The 15,962-nt window shown below is 42.1% G+C and overlaps 1 protein-coding gene and 1 long non-coding RNA gene across 9 annotated transcripts in view; one reads left to right on the top strand and one right to left on the bottom strand.

Annotated features, from left to right (window-relative positions):
- SPATA5 (spermatogenesis associated 5) overlaps positions 1–15,962 on the bottom strand; it is a 266,668-nt gene that overhangs the window by 45,251 nt on the left and 205,455 nt on the right. For 5 of the 8 annotated variants that reach the window (XM_053252087.1, XM_053252088.1, XM_053252083.1 and 2 more), the window contains one exon: positions 14,983–15,147. The exons of 1 other annotated variant lie outside the window; for it this stretch is intronic. In XM_053252087.1, coding sequence (XP_053108062.1) covers positions 14,983–15,147 — 165 coding nt within the window. Of the gene's footprint in view, positions 1–1,184; positions 1,333–12,447; positions 12,915–14,982; positions 15,148–15,962 lie in introns of those variants that run through there. 2 more of the 8 variants (XR_008307816.1, XM_053252085.1) reach the window with 2 other exon arrangements.
- On the top strand, positions 798–14,609 carry LOC128326042 (uncharacterized). Its single transcript, XR_008307822.1, has 3 exons — positions 798–929; positions 13,535–13,600; positions 14,513–14,609. It is a non-coding gene; the product is annotated as an uncharacterized LOC128326042 (long non-coding RNA).

The following is a 15,962-nucleotide window of genomic DNA, read 5'->3' as shown; positions in this document are numbered from 1 at the left end:
ACTGAACTGCTGGTTTTGTCAGCTGCAAAGATTAATAGATTTGGAACTTGCACAACAGAAACAATGACTCCTCTGATGACTCTGGATGGCAAACATCCTATATTACATTCACAAACATCTATATATGCACAGTGAAGTGCAAAGAGAGAGCTATGCGATTAGAAATACACCTCTTTGCCTAGCACAAACTCAGAACACATTCAACATTGGATGATAGTTTAGTGGATTTTAGTGGATACCCCTCATTCTTGGGCTCCACATTTTAACGTCTATATTTGTTGTCTGAGTTTCACATAACCTGACAGCAATTTCAAATAACTGGCTCAGTATCAGAAATGCAAGTAGGGCAGCACAATGTGTTCCTGACTAGGGTTGTTAGTTTGGAATAAACATCCTATCTAAATTAGCCTTCAGGTAGTTATAATTTAAATGCAGCTAATGCCAACAAAAGTGAAAATGTGAAGCTCAGTAGGAGCTGGATGTCAGTATCCATGTTTTCTTTCAGGGGGGAAAGGTTTGCCAAGGAAGTGGTAGAAGGGAATTTTGATGTCCCTGGGCTATTAGCAGAGTCTGGGAAGGGTGAAACAATGGAGCCTTCAGATCATTGACCTTGAATTAAGCTGCTAATGGACACTTTCAGCCAGCCTTCTAGTCATACTTTAAAGGAGAATATGGAAAAATGGAAAACATTTTTCAAATGCACTTATTTTTCTTTTCTAGGAACAATACAGAAATCAATTAGTCACCTTAAAAGCACACATACAAATTTGTATTGCTTTTAATTTTACAGATCTACACAATATTAACAGCAAGAAAACATGAACCCCAGTTTCACCAAAAGCAAATGAGAAATGGAACAGAAAAGGAGAGAAATGGCAAGTCAGACTGAAGAGAAAGAGAACTGAGGAAAAATTAAGAAGCAGAAAAGGGTGAGATGTAGGCTAGAGTTCTCACTGTGCATCAGACTCTCTAGAAAGGCAGAGGAGTTTGCTAACAAATGTACAAATGCATCAGACCAAATTGCTCATACATTTTGAATGAGCCAAAAGACGCTCCAACTGAAGAGAAGACTCTAGAACAACTAGTTTGGGGGCAAAGGGGTGGCAAAGAATGTTATTAGGGGATGAGGATTTTTGCTTTACATTGAATATTAGGTGAGGTAATTAATGTTGTTAGTTTATTACCTTCTTAATGAATCCTGCTTGATATTTTCCAGCTTATTCAGAACATGGGCCAGATTCCACTTTTTGGATTAGGCATAGCATAGTCTTTATTTCGGTCTTTGAACAGCACAACAGCAAAACTGACGGAAAAAGTTCAAACAATCTACTCCTACATAATAATAAAGAGTCTCCATAAAAATATAATAAGTAGAAGAAGCTAAAAGTTAAGACTATGAACATAAAACTATATATAAAAGTTAATCAACACTAATATCAGAATGACACTGTGTATAAAGATAGCAAGACAGAAAAATTATGTAATTGATACAGAGCGGTATTAAATCTCATACCATATTGTATTCTATACTATGTATGGCAGCAACATATCCAGCAAGTGGAGGCTACATACATATAGGTGTTAGAATATTTTTTTCTTAATGAATTCTAAACAAATTTTACTAGCTATAAGGCAGAACTTAGCTACGTTATAGGATCTAGAGCCACTCCAATCTGTCAAGAGGAAATTTAGGCAGAAGGAATCAGTACAGCCTGGATATGAGCTAATATATGGAGAGATGAGCTTATGCTGAATATCACAGTAATACTGACAGTACAAGAGTACATGAGCTGTAATTTCAATCTCACCAGAGCCAGAGGGGCAAATACGCTCTCCATATGGAATTCTTTGATATCTCCCTTCCATCACAGCTGTGCACAAGGCATTGCATCAGGCCAATGTCAGGGATCTGTGGTACTTTGGGACTGTTAGCTGATTTAAATAGTTGGCAGGGGTAAAGCTCAGAATTTGATTGCCCAAAAAGACACCAACCGGAATGGAGGCCTAATCAATTAGCTGCTCCATATAATAAATTCTTTCCCTTATTTTGAGTCTGGCATTTTCATAACCCAGGGTTAGCAGTGTGGTGAGAGAAAAACCGTAACAATATAGCCTTTCCTCCACCTCTTTTCACCACCATGAGTGATAAATGTCCTTTAGCACCAATGGAGTTGGATTAGGCCAAAACTGCTTTCCAGGCTGGTTTTCTCTTCCTGTCCCAAGAACATGTGGTAGGAAAGGAAAGACTGAGGTGGGAGGAGAGACCACTACCAGGCCAGCTTAAATCTGTAGGGAAGATAAAACCACACCACACCCTGTCCCTCACACCTAGCAAAGTTTCTGGCCAGCAAGGAAGTGAAGGGATTAGCCTGGCCCCTGGGAGGCTGGAGGAGACTGCTATACACCTGGCTGCACTGGCTTCTTTGTATAGGGTAGTTCTGGGGTAGAGTGGTGGCTTGTTCTGGGGTAGAGTGGTGGATAGCTTGGAAACTAAACTGTTGGTTTAGCAGTCCGAGATGTCCCTACCATATGGAACAGTTTTGTCTAAGGGTTAATTCCCACATGCATGGTTGCTACTCAGAAGCCCTGTGTAGATATGTGTACTCTCTACATGTAATGGAGTGTAAGAACTATGCTCACACCAATGCAATGCATGCCCTAGCTCAGACATACCTGTCCTATATTCACTGGACACCATAACGTAATAGGGGCCTACACACTCAGCCCTTATCTGCAAAATAAATATTCCTTGAAATGGGAAAGAGGTATTGATTACATAAATTGGGCTTGTATGCATTGAGCTCTATGCACATAGGGACCTAATGAAACATGTTACTCAGCACCAGGATGTCAAGTCAGCTGGAGGAGGACATCTGCCTGTGACCCCAATCTTCCACCATACATAGGTTACAAATATATCTGTATAGGACTGGTTGCAACATGAAGTGATGACTTGAATGTGAAATAGTTATCACGGGGCAAACACTATAGGCAGAGCCTAATGGAGGCTGAGAAGGTATATGACAGCCCCCTAAAATATATATCAGAGGAAGTAAAAGTAGATGGTGGTCTGTTTAGGTTAAAGCAACAGCCTGGAAATCGGAATATATTTACAGTTAATTATAGAAGCTTCTGAAACAATATAAGTGTGAAACAAGTAAACGGGATACAGAAGGAATGCTTCATACAGAAAGTATCAAGCACTGCAGCCAAGACTCTGGTAATACCATTACTACCACTACTAATAGTAGTAGTAATCTTTGTTACAGTCACAGACCAGAAAAATCATAGTATCTACTAACAGTAATACCCTCCTGACTAGCATAAATATCTTACTGTGTAAAATAGTTTCCTTCAAGCATGAGCAATTTTTCATTAAAATTGGTAAATTAAAATATTTTATTAAAATAAACTCAAGTAAAAGCTAAATAAAAATTAAATCTGCTTTAAGTCGAACAACTTGCTTAAAGCAAAATTTTAAAACCCTGAAGGAACCCCTCCCCCACAAACAATAGCAGTTTTCCAAAGAGACTTACTATTTCAAGCCAGAATTGAATTCTCAACTGCTTATAAACAGCAACGTGATTTTCCTTTCCTAGGAACCACTGCCAAGTAAAGGACAATAAAGGACGACGGCCACAGGGAAGACTGGGCGCATGGGGGTGGAGTAGGGTGGGGGCAGATGGATGATAAATTGCTACTTTCCATCTTTCTTTTGTAGCCTCTACTTAGTGATAGCAGCCCCTGTGGTGCCGGCTACACACTTCCTTCTCTTACATTTTACACTGAAGAGCAAATGGTGTGTGTGTGTGAAGATGAAGGACATATAAAAATTAGTAAGCAGCAAGTGGAGCCATGGAAATTCATGAATGTGCCCCCCCCCACCTTTCTTTGAGGTACCTGTCTCCTCATTTCCACCTTATTAAACACATATACATCTGACTGCAGCATTGATGAGCAAGCATATCCTCTAGAGGTTTTCTTGTATATCTTTTATACCACAAAGCTGAATGGACACACATGCCTTATGCTCCAAAGTGTTGTCCTCAGGGATACAAACATGCAGTCCCATAGTTGTTCCATCTGTGGACTACTACATTTTCCCACTGAACTTAGTGGAGTCTCTCTATTGATCCTAGGACTTAAGGCAGGGGACAAGTCTATCCCTCTGAATACCCCTGGGTCCCCAACTACTGTCTTCCTCATCAGTGTGTATACATCAGGGGAGGCAGGTGCAGCTCTGTTCCCAGAGGAGGAGGTGGGGGGAAAGTCATTCAGCTCTCTGATGGCATTTCAAGCATTCTGTGCATGCATATGCAGCGTCTGCCCTTTTTCAGGTATAGCCAATTAACAAGAGCCCCCAGACTCCAACACCTTTTGTTGCTGCAAGAACATCATCTGCCCCAAAAGAACCGTATACTGCCAGCACATTTACTCTGCTATTATCATCTTTCATTTTATTTTCCTTATTAGGGATTGCGGAAAGCATTTCATGCACAACCGGTGGAGGGGGGACGAAGAGGTACTTTAAAAGCAGGAAGGCAGGTATTACATGCCCCTCGGTTGCGTCTCTGCTGCCCCACCACAGCGCTGTCCGTATTAAATACTGTGCCGCACGGCTGCAGTGCTGCTCCACATGCGTAGATGCCATTTATGTGCTGTCACCACCCACGGGCTGCTGGGAGCACTGTGGTGGGGCAGTGGAGGAGCAACGGAGGGGCAGGTAAGACCTGCCTTCCTCCTTTTAAAGTGCCCCTCTCCACCCACAGAAATGATTCGGCTGGGGCAGCTCGAAGCGTTTTGGTGTCTCGAATTAGAGGTGCCAAAATGCTTCGTGCACATCCCTAATCCTTATAAGACAAGAAACAGGAATAACTGAAATTACTGTTGGATCCCTATGAGATCCAATTATTCAAGTTATTCCTAGAGATAATGACAGCAGGAAAACATTTTGTAAGGCATAACTTTAGCACAGAGACCAGGGCTAGACCACGGCCAAGCTGGATGCTGGGCGGAGTGCTGCCCCCGCCCCGTGTGGGATTGCGGGCAGAGCGCTGCAGCTTGCAGGTGCTGCTTACACGATGGTAAGCACCTGCTTATGAGCTCCTTGAAGGTATCTCTTGCCTTCAAGGTCACCTTCAAGTATTGTGTGTGTGGTGGGGTGAGGACTTAACTATTTCCCAGTGATGTTCAGTACTGCCGAATCAGGCATGCACAACTTCAGCACTCTAGCTGTTTTTGGGCTACATCTCCTATCATGTCCAGTCACTGTGGTCAGTAATCAGGCATTATGTGAGTTGTAGTCCAGCATCTGCAGGGTGGCCAAATTATGCAGCCCTAAATAAAAGATGAGTGCTACTAAAATTACCTTCTGTAAAGGAATAAAGCTAGACATTCAAGAATCGGCTTCCAGGATGCCATACTTACACTGGAGGGAGCACCTATCTATGTATTTGTATGGCACTTGTCTCTGTGGCTTACAAGCATGTGTAGCATATTTATAAGAACTGCACTGAGCATCAGTTGCATGGTAAGGCCTGTGAAGAGAGCTACTTCCATTAAAGCACAAACCGTAGAAGCAATTCACTTCATTTATGCTGAATGTTGACTTTCCGGGGGGGGGGGGGAGGGGAACCCTGAATGCCAGCTCTTTCCTCACTAGCTTTGCCAAACACACTTCTATGGAGCTAATAAAAGTGTGTAGGGAGGTAGCATTCCCAACTTGTCTTTGTTGGAGTCGACTTTCAACCACAACCAAGTGTTAAAAAGAAAAAGAAAAAATTTCTTTGTAGGATTCCAAAACAGACAAGCTTACATAAAAGGACTGGTGCATGTACAACGAGCACAGCTGTGATATAATTTAAGTCACACTATTGTACTTCATGTTCATTTAAATGTACATTATGAATACACACACACTTAAAAAATGTTCATTGTGATTAAGTATATTTTCACACTTTATACCTTTTATATAAGAGATGCTTATAATGATATTTCAAAAGTCCCAAGACTGCACAGCTGTCTTCCCAGAGGTATGGCACAATTTCGGTTCCAAGTGGATATCACTCGCACACTCAGTGGGGTGAGGTGGCTGCCTCAGATGGCAGACTTGTGGAGACAGTGGATTTATTTATCTATTAGATCAGATTTGTATGTTGCCCCAAACGTCTATCTCTGGGTGGCTCAGAACAACTTAAAAAGTTAAAACACAGAAATAAAAGCCTTACAACAGTTTTAAACCACATTAAAAAATTAAAAAGCATGGGTGAAAAGGTAGATCTTCAAGGATTTTTTAAAAAGTGATCAGAGATGGGGAGGCTCTTATTTCAGCAGGGAGCAAATTCCAGAGTCTCAGGGCGGCCTGCCCCTGCGTAGTCACCAGACGAACTGATGGCAGCTGCGGAGAAACCTCTCTCAATGGGCGATGGGGCTCATGGCAAAAAGACGTTCTCTTAAATACCCAGGGCCTAAGCTGTTTAGGGCTTTATAGGTTATAACCAGCATCTTGTATTTTGCCCAGAAACTTATTGGGAGCCAGTGTAGCTCTTTCAATATAGGAGTAATACGGTCTCTTCAAGATGACCCAGAGACCAACCTAGGTGCCGCATTCCGTACCAACTGCAATTTCCAGGCTACGTACAAAGGCAGTCCCACATAGAGTGCACTGCTGCAATCAAGTCTGGTGGTTACTAGCATATGTACCACCATTCTCAGGTCAAGAAACTGACGCAGCTGGCGTATCAGCCGAAGCTGATAGAAAGCACCTCTGGCCACCACCTCAACCTGGGATACCAGGGAGAGTTGTGGGTCCAGAAGTACTCCCAGACTGTACCTTCTGGGGAAGTGTGACCCCATCCAGAACGGGCAAATCAAAATCATCTCCAAAGATCCAACCCCGAACAATAAGTACCTCCATCTTATCTGGATTCAGATTCTCCCAGTCACCATCTCGGCTGACTGGTTACCTCCCCCAAACTTCACCTGACAATGACACGTGGACTAGCCACCTCAAATCTCCTCCTCAAATCTCCCACCTCTGGCTTTTGAAAAGCAAAGAGAAGAGAGAGGAAAAGGATCCTCCTCCATATGCTGCTCCTTTACTTTGGCTTTTCAAAAGTCAGAATTGGGAGAGTGGAGAAGGAGGGCAGTAATAACTGATGTGCTACCACCAACTGAGGTAAAGGTGAGGGGTGAAGATTGAGCAGGGGAGAGTGTTGGCATTTTTAAAATTCCTAATTTTCTCCAGTAGCCAGATTTTAGCTATGGATATGTTAAAAAAAATGCAAGCCTCCTGCTCTTTCAGTAGGAAATGGAGGAATCATTGCATGGCACACACTGCACCATGAGGGTGGGGTCGGCAGCCCACCACACATACCCTCAGGCTGGGCCTTGGGATTTCCATAAATTTTCCAACAGAATTCTTTATCACCCACTCTTACATTCTGCAGAAAAAGTGTGCAACCATGTGTACTCCTCCAAAAACAATTTTTAGGAGAATCAATGAAGGAGGTAGAGATAAATATGTTATTACTTTAACATGAGAGGAAATTTTATGGTTAAACTAGATGTGATGAAAATGTATCATTGCATTTCCATCCATTAATAAAAGCCACAGGAACCTCATCTGAATAAGCTCCACAGTGTGGGACAGGGAATTAACTCTTTCCCGTCACATTGTTATCATTATTTTACTGATGATAACTGCCCCCTCAGCTGCTATTTGTCCTAGAAGGAAATAAGAATAATCTAGACAGAAATAGCAGATTCCCTTGTGGCAGAAACAGGAGTTTTGGATGGAGGGGGGCAAATTTGTCAAGAAATGTACATGCACGTGTGTGTGTATTCATTCATTAACTGTCCTCTTCCCACCATGGTCCTTTCTTTAAAAAAAAGAAAGAAAGAAAGAAAGAAAGAAAGAAAGAAAGAAAGAAAGAAAGAAAGAAAGAAAGAAAGAAAATGTGATGACACATTTCAGGTTCCATCTGGTTTGAACTTTAGTGTTAGGGAAGCTGAACTCCTCCCATGGCAAACACACAACTTCTCCTAAAAATTTCCTCCTTACTTCTTTGTCAAACACCACATTTGTTTGTACTTTATGTGTGTGAGAGAAAAACAGAATCCCCCCCCCGAAAGAATTAATTGCAAGAAATACTGTGATAAAACATAATTAATGTGCTGTGTCTGTGTAAATACTCAAGTTTATTTTACAAGTGTAATGGAAAATTAAGTACTCAGTCCAATTCTAAAGATGTTTGTCTAGAAATTCAGCTGGATGTTTTTTCACTGATAAGCATGCTTACAACTGTAACGTAATCCTGAATGAGCAGGCCAAATAGGAATACAATATGGTAATACTTCTTAGGGTCTTTAAGGGTTGTCTCCTCACCCCCAGCTTCCTGTGCTCAGCAACAACTGACATGAACATCTCACAATTTTTTAAACAAGTCGAATGCACAGCAAATCTTTGTGCAAAATTATTTTGAATTAATAAAACTGTCAACATTTGCATCATTGAAAATAGGAGTGTGAGCCCTTTCTCACAATCGGTGAGAAAGGGCTACAGGGTGAGTGGGGAGGAAGCCTTGAAATGCTTACCTCCCTGCAGCCAATTTGGGCTGCTGGTCCTGGCATGGAAATTGTGTGTTCAGACGTGCAGCTGCCCCCTCGGGCAGTGTGGAGGGTCAGGAGCCCGGGCGCATTGCCCCGCCCCTCAGAACACCCATAATGCAACACTGGAGTACACGGTGCATTATGGGGATCCCCCTGACGCCAGCTAGGAGTCTTGCAATCTCCCAGCCCTGGCTGCAAGCCACCGGGGCTGGCCGACGATCCAAAAAACGAGGTTAAGGGAGTGCTTGAAGGCGGGCTCCAGAGGTGGGCTTGCCACTGCAGTGCCACCGGGAGCCAAGTGACTCCCAGTGGATTTCATGCAAAAGGGAAACCAAGCTGGGTTTCCATAGCCCAGTTTCCCTGCATGTGAGAACAGCCTCTGTGTTTGCACCAGAGGTGTCTGTTGTGACTATTTATTTATTTATTTATTTATTTTTGCATTTTTATACCGCCTTTCGTTAAAAGATAGCCCCAAGGCGGTTTACAAAATTTATAAACATACAATAAAAACACAATAAAAACATCATGCTAAAAGTATAAAAACATATAAAAACAGGCATAAAACAATACAACAAATAAAAACACCCAGAAGCAGCAGTAAAAACGATTATGTAAAAGCCTGGGTAAAAAGCCAAGTTTTTACAAGCTTTCTAAAAGCCGTGATGGAGTCTGAGGAACGAATGGCCACTGGGAGAGCATTCCAGAGTCTGGGGGCAGCAACAGAGAAGGCCCTGTCCCGAGTGCACTACAGCCGGGCCTCTCTCATTGTCGGCACCCGGAGCAGGGCCCCCTCAGATGTCCTCGTCAAGCAGGCAGCAACCCTTGGGAGCAGGCGGTCCCTCAAATACCCTGGGCCCAAACCGTTTAGGGCTTTAAAGGTCAAAACCAGCACCTTGAATTGGACCCGGAAACGAACCGGCAGCCAGTGCAGCTCTTTCAAAATGGGGGTGATATGTTCCCAACGGGCAGCTCCGGATAAAACCCTCGCTGCCGCGTTTTGCACTAGCTGCAGTTTCCGGATATTCTACAAGGGCAGCCCCACATAGAGCGCGTTACAGTAATCCAGCCGCGACGTGACTAAGGCGTGGGTAACTGTGGCCAGATCTGCCTTCTCGAGAAAGGGACGCAGCTGGCGCACCAGCCGAAGCCGTGAGAAGGCACCCCTGGCCACCGCCTCCACCTGAGCTTCCAAAAGCAGATCCGGGTCCAGTAGTACCCCCAAGCTGCGTACTTGCTCCTTCAAGGGGAGTGCAACCCCATCCAGAACCGGTAAAATCTCCTCATCCCGATTGGCTCTCCTACTGACCTACTTCTAATTACAGTGGGTATTGGAAAGAATCACCCCCTTTGATAGACCTTAAATTCTGGTTCCCTTACATCCTGAAATGAAAACACAAAGAAAATTCCCTTCACCAGCTGTACTTATCCAATGCAACCTATAACATCCAACTGAAAAACATCACAATTACAGTCCAGAAAAAGTGTCAGAAACAAAAAACAAGAATTACTGAGATTGAAAAAGGATCACCCACCCCCCAATGTCAATATTTTGTTGAACCACCTTTTGCTTTAATAACAGCCTTGAGTCTGTTGGGATACTTCTCTATCAACCTTGCACATCTAGACGGAGCAATATTTGCCCACTCCTCCATACAGAACTGTTCAGGTTCGGTCACATTGGATGGTAGGTGTTGGTGGACTGCTATCTTCAAATCTCCCCACAGATTTTCTATGGGATTTAGGTCTGGGCTCTGACTGGGCCACATGAGGACGTACACTTTTTTCTCCTTCAGCCACTGTGTGGTCAATTTTGCTGTGTGCTTCGGATCGTTGTCATGTTGAAAGGTGAATCTTCTGCCCATCCTCAACTGTCTGGCAGAGGTTGGAAAAAATGTGGCTTGTTCGGGAGGGTCGCAAGGAGAAAGCCACTTCTCAAGAAAGGCCACATTAAAGCTCATTTGAGCTTTGCCAGAAGGCACCTTGAAGATTCTGATGCCAAATGGAAAAAGGTCTTATGGTCAGATGAGACCAAGATTGAACTATTTGGCCTCAACACCAAACAGTACACGTGGCGTAAATCCAACGCAGCTCACCATCCACAACACACCATAACTACAGTGAAGCATGGAGGTGGCAGCATCCTGTTGTGGGGGTGTTTCTCTGCCTCAGGGACTGGGGCTCTCATTAGGGTAGAAGGAAAAATTGATGGGGCAAAATACCGTCAGATTCTGGAAGAAAACCTGCTACCCTCTGCCAGACAGTTGAGGATGGGCAGAAGATTCACCTTTCAACATGACAATGATCCAAAGCACACAGCAAAATTGACCACACAGTGGCTGAAGGAGAAAAAAGTGAACGTCCTCATGTGGCCCAGTCAGAGCCCAGACCTAAATCCCATAGAAAATCTGTGGGGAGATTTGAAGATAGCAGTCCACCAACACCTACCATCCAATGTGACCGAACTTGAACAGTTCTGTATGGAGGAGTGGGCAAATATTGCTCTGTCTCGATGTGCAAGGTTGATAGAGAAGTATCCCAACAGACTCAAGGCTGTTATTAAAGCAAAAGGTGGTTCAACAAATTATTGACATTGGGGGGGTGATCCTTTTTTCAATCTCAGTAATTCTTGTTTTTTGTTTCTGACACTTTTTCTGGACTGTAATTGTGATGTTTTTCAGTTGGATGTTATAGGTTGCATTGGATAAGTACAGCTGGTGAAGGGAATTTTCTTTGTGTTTTCATTTCAGGATGTAAGGGAACCAGAATTTAAGGTCTATCAAAGGGGGTGATTCTTTCCAATACCCACTGTATGTTTTAAGATTGAGATATACTGGACTGTGAGCTATATAACAAGACTTTCTGAGGCTACAAAAATGCTGCCCTGGGCCTGACTCAAATACATGCATGGTGCAGTCAGTTTGTCAGCATTTAGTTTTGCATATTCTGTGTTATCTTTGTGAGTTATTGCCCAGCAAGTAAGATAAAAATTTACATCAAGTCTCTAGGTATAAGTGAAAGATTTATGGTTTCTTCTCATGTTTAATGGTTTTTTGTTTTTAGGGTAGGTTCTTGGGCGGGGGTGGGTGGGTGGGTAAGCATGGTAATACGATATACCATATAACATGATGCCAGCCTTGGTTCTCACACTGTCTGCTATGAAGTTAAGACTGTCTCACAGCTTAGTTTCCATAAACATGTGCACCTCAAAGAGATACCAAGTAATATGCTGGAAAGCAGGATGTCTCCATTTTTATTATTCACAGCAGATCCAAAGTCAGAATATTTCACACATTACTTAACCTGTTCATCAGAGGCCTTGCCTTTATGACTGCCTTCTGGATATAAAGAATTTGCTTCAGAACCGGAAGGAACAGATGAAAGAGACGGATAATTTGCCCTCAGTTTTCAGGAATGTCTTAAATGCTAATTTCTTGAATAGAAATGTTTTAATCTGCCGCATACATTTCCTCCAGAGTTTGAAGAGAAAAAAATTCAGGACTAAACACATCATTTCTCTTTTTTGCTTTTGCCTCGAAAAATGATATAAGCTTGTTTTAAAAGTCAAATCTAATGAAAAGATTAACCTGTATGATTATTAAAACAAGACATCCAGCCTTCATCTGCCAAGACATGTTTCATTTACACTCTCTCTTTTATTGTAGATAATGTATGATAATTATATTATCCTTTCCGGAAAAGAGAGTTTCCGAATGACAGAATTAGAAACCTGACATCTGTCAGGATCCACAGGATTTCATTTCATTTCAAAATTTCTTAGGGCTTCATTTGCAATTGTAATTACAACACGGAAAAGCAAATTAATATACACCATGTTGAACTTTATAAAATAAACAACCATATCAGTTTGTTGAGACTATTTCTGTACAAATTAAAGTTAAAAAAAACTAGGATATAAGGATTAGTAGAAGAAGTTAAGTGAAGCCTAAAGAACTTGAACCAGTATTTCTTAACATGCTTATTTGTTTTTCTGCTAATTTTAAATTAGTAACTCAAGCTATTATCATAGGGGGAAAACAGATATATTGCATCAGCTACAGAAAACAAAAGTGTAAATAAAGGTGGCATTTAAACATCTTAATGGAAAAGTAGCTTAGAAATCACCACTGGGGGTCCAAAGAGTCACATAATAACTTAAAAGAAAAGAAAAGGAAGAAATCTGAAATAATTCAGATTCAGTCCTATACAGGAAAAGGAAATCAAGGAATATCCTGAGAGAATGAGCAGAAACCTTTGGCTGTTCACAGAGACTCTCTGCATCCTGATCCTTGTGATGAAGCAAAGACCTAGTAAACATAAAATTGCCATAAAAACACTTCTAAACTTGATTACAATAATCTTGAGAAATCCTGAAGAAGTCTGAAGATTAGTTTAAAGTGTATCTTGAACAACAATGATTTTAACTGTTGTTTTTCTATAGGCTGATTAAAGAATCTTCTATATATTTATTTCTCCTAGGTGTACCCATCGCTAATCCCATGTGTGGCAGCTCTCGCAAGAGCAGCTGCCTGGGGGAGCAGCTGCCTGAGAGATAGCAATGGGGATGGGGAGACAATGGTGGCAGCGGTGGGCTGGGTCGGATGCTGGGGATGAGAAGTTGATGGAGGAGGCGGCGGTGGGCCAGCCTGGCCCGGCCGCCGGGAGGAGGAGGTGGGAGGAGGTGGCGGGCCGGTTTTCCAGCTGGCCCACAAGTCAGAAAGCATGGCGGTGGGGGGGGGGGGAGGCAGGGAAGCAGCTGGTTGGAAGAAAGCTGGGCATGCCAGCATGGCAGGCAGGAGGAGAGAACAATGGTGGTGGGTGGGCTGGCTGGAGGTGCAGATGCTCTGTGCCCAGCCCAGCTATCTAAAGACATCTTGTAAAAGATTAAATGCAGTATGATGATTTATGTCTCCTGCCTTTTCATTAGACCTTCAGTGGAAAGAAGAGAACATTTGAACACAACTGCCTGCTAGTACACGTACTACAACAAGAGGTAATCCACAGATTTATACTCCAAAAAGAGATGAGAACTTTCCCATATGAAAATGATATCCCACTAGAGATCCTTTTTCATATGGTTTTGTTTTATTGTCTTATTATTCTTGTAAGCTGCACCAAGCAGTATTGCACTGGAGGAGTGGGATATAAATATTTAATACACAGTATAATATAGAGCTCTGCGGTGCACAGATGTTGCTCTTTCCACTGTAAGGGCTTCTGTGTCTGTGCACATGGCTTGATTTTAGATGGGTGAAGGATAGCAGAGCCTGAATGACCATATGTAACTTGAATGGATCAACATAATGAATAAACCCGCAACAAAACAAACAAAAACCAGGCACAAATTGGATGCTTTTAGTCAAAATTAAGAAGGAAAGCTTAAGTCAAAATCAAAATCTTCAGTAATCCCTTAAAAGAAAATGTTTTATTGTGGTCTAAGCTCTTTGGCAGAAATGTAGACGCACCCTCAGACTATTATCAAATGATAGAAAATGATCATGGCTGACATACTGTGCAAAAGTATGTCAGCTTAATAATGTGCTTGTGCAATTTGCATACGTAGTGCAAATGCTGAAACTGCATCACACCAGTAAGCCTATTTCCAATGGGCTCACTCTTGCATACTGCAAATGATGCAATTATTGCATTTGCGCAACTAATGCAAATGGCACAAATGCAACATTACTAGGCTGACATACTGTTGCACAATATGTCAGCCCATGAACTTAAAACTGAGGCTGAGTCAGATCTAGTGGAATTCTAATATTTCATGACCATGAATTGTGACAGTTCATTCCATATTTAAATTGGAAATCTTAATGAACACAATTATTCTTCTGATGACTTTAAAAGTCTGAGTTGTAGGATTCTAGAAAAATAATCTGTGGGTTGTTGTATTCTCCAGAGAAAGAAAACCTGAGGATACAACCCACTACGTTCTGAGAAGGCTAATAGCAGGAGAAGCCTATTACTCATCTACATTCAGCACTAAAAAATGAAGGTGAAGCTCATATAGAGATCATCACATACATACAATGATCCTTCACACGTGCAGATAACTGCATGTACACACAATTTACACATGCCACACATTACCATCTACCCACAGGTTTCACATTAATTGCTACATGGAAGTGCCTTCCGTGCAGAAATTATGTGACTGACCTTGGATGCAAGAGACAAAGGTTCAATCCCAACAAATGAGTGGATTCAACCGTCCTCTGTTCATGATGTCACCAAATTCACAATGCTGTAATGCTGTATACAATGAAGACGGCAACATACAACGAAGTGCCATAAAAATGATCAAGTACATATCAACAATTATTAACATTAGTGTTAGATTTTCACATTTTCATCCAAGGGCATTGTTACCTCTGCTCCTGAATACTTCTGTGTTCGCTGGACAAGCTCATCTAAGTGGACCTCATCAGAGATGGGCATGGTGCGAAACTGAAGCTTAAAGATTTCTCGACGAGTGGCTGCATCAGGCAGAGGCACATATATTATTCTATCAATTCGACCAGGGCGCATCAAAGCCTATGGTGGAGAAACCATTAAAAAAACCCGACCCATTAGTTGGAACAGAACTAATGAAAGCTGACAAAAAACAACATATAGATATTTTCTCTCCAAACTATTATAGCAATGTTTTGACAGAGGAATTAATACTTGCATCACAAATGGTGCAGAACCTATAATGTGCAAGTGGCCACAATCATCTATTTAGTTTCCAAAATACATACCAGGAAGGTGATTCACACAGCTACTCTTGGTGCACATACTGGCAGCAACACAGACACCTGCACAGTAATTTACAGGTTTCATTCTGATGTGCCTTTTCTGACATATGTTACTTTTTGAATAGGAAAAACTAGCCCATGGAGTGGATCCAAGGCAGTCTTGAACAAAGACAGAACTACCTGTTATGCCTAAAACAGGACTGCTGCATCAAATATATTAGGTTGCCTCACTTTCCTGTGATTATAAATATTATGAGCCCTTCTGGAAAAGGAAATTGTTTTCTCATGCCTTTTAAAGGACTCTGAGAATGTTTTGTTCAAATGTGGTATAACTAAAAATAAAATAAAAATAATATAATCACACCATGTGTTTCACCGTCCCTGCTCAACATCATTGACTGATTCTGGAGGAAAAAAGCACACACAAAACATGATATTTTCTGCCCGTGGTGCAATGATTTCTTATAGTCACCATGCAGTGGAATCCTCTTTGAACTATTATAGTCATAGGGGTGTGGGAGCTGCAGCACTGCTCTTCCTTGTGTTGCTGAGAAATATGAGGAGCCGCAACCCATATGGGAAGAGTCCTCTACACCAGGGATTCTCAATGCT

Source organism: Hemicordylus capensis, chromosome 5 (assembly GCF_027244095.1).
Source record: "Hemicordylus capensis ecotype Gifberg chromosome 5, rHemCap1.1.pri, whole genome shotgun sequence".
NCBI lineage: Eukaryota > Metazoa > Chordata > Lepidosauria > Squamata > Cordylidae > Hemicordylus > Hemicordylus capensis.
Note: the sequence above shows the minus strand (reverse complement) of the source record. Positions and strands in the feature narration are given on the sequence as shown.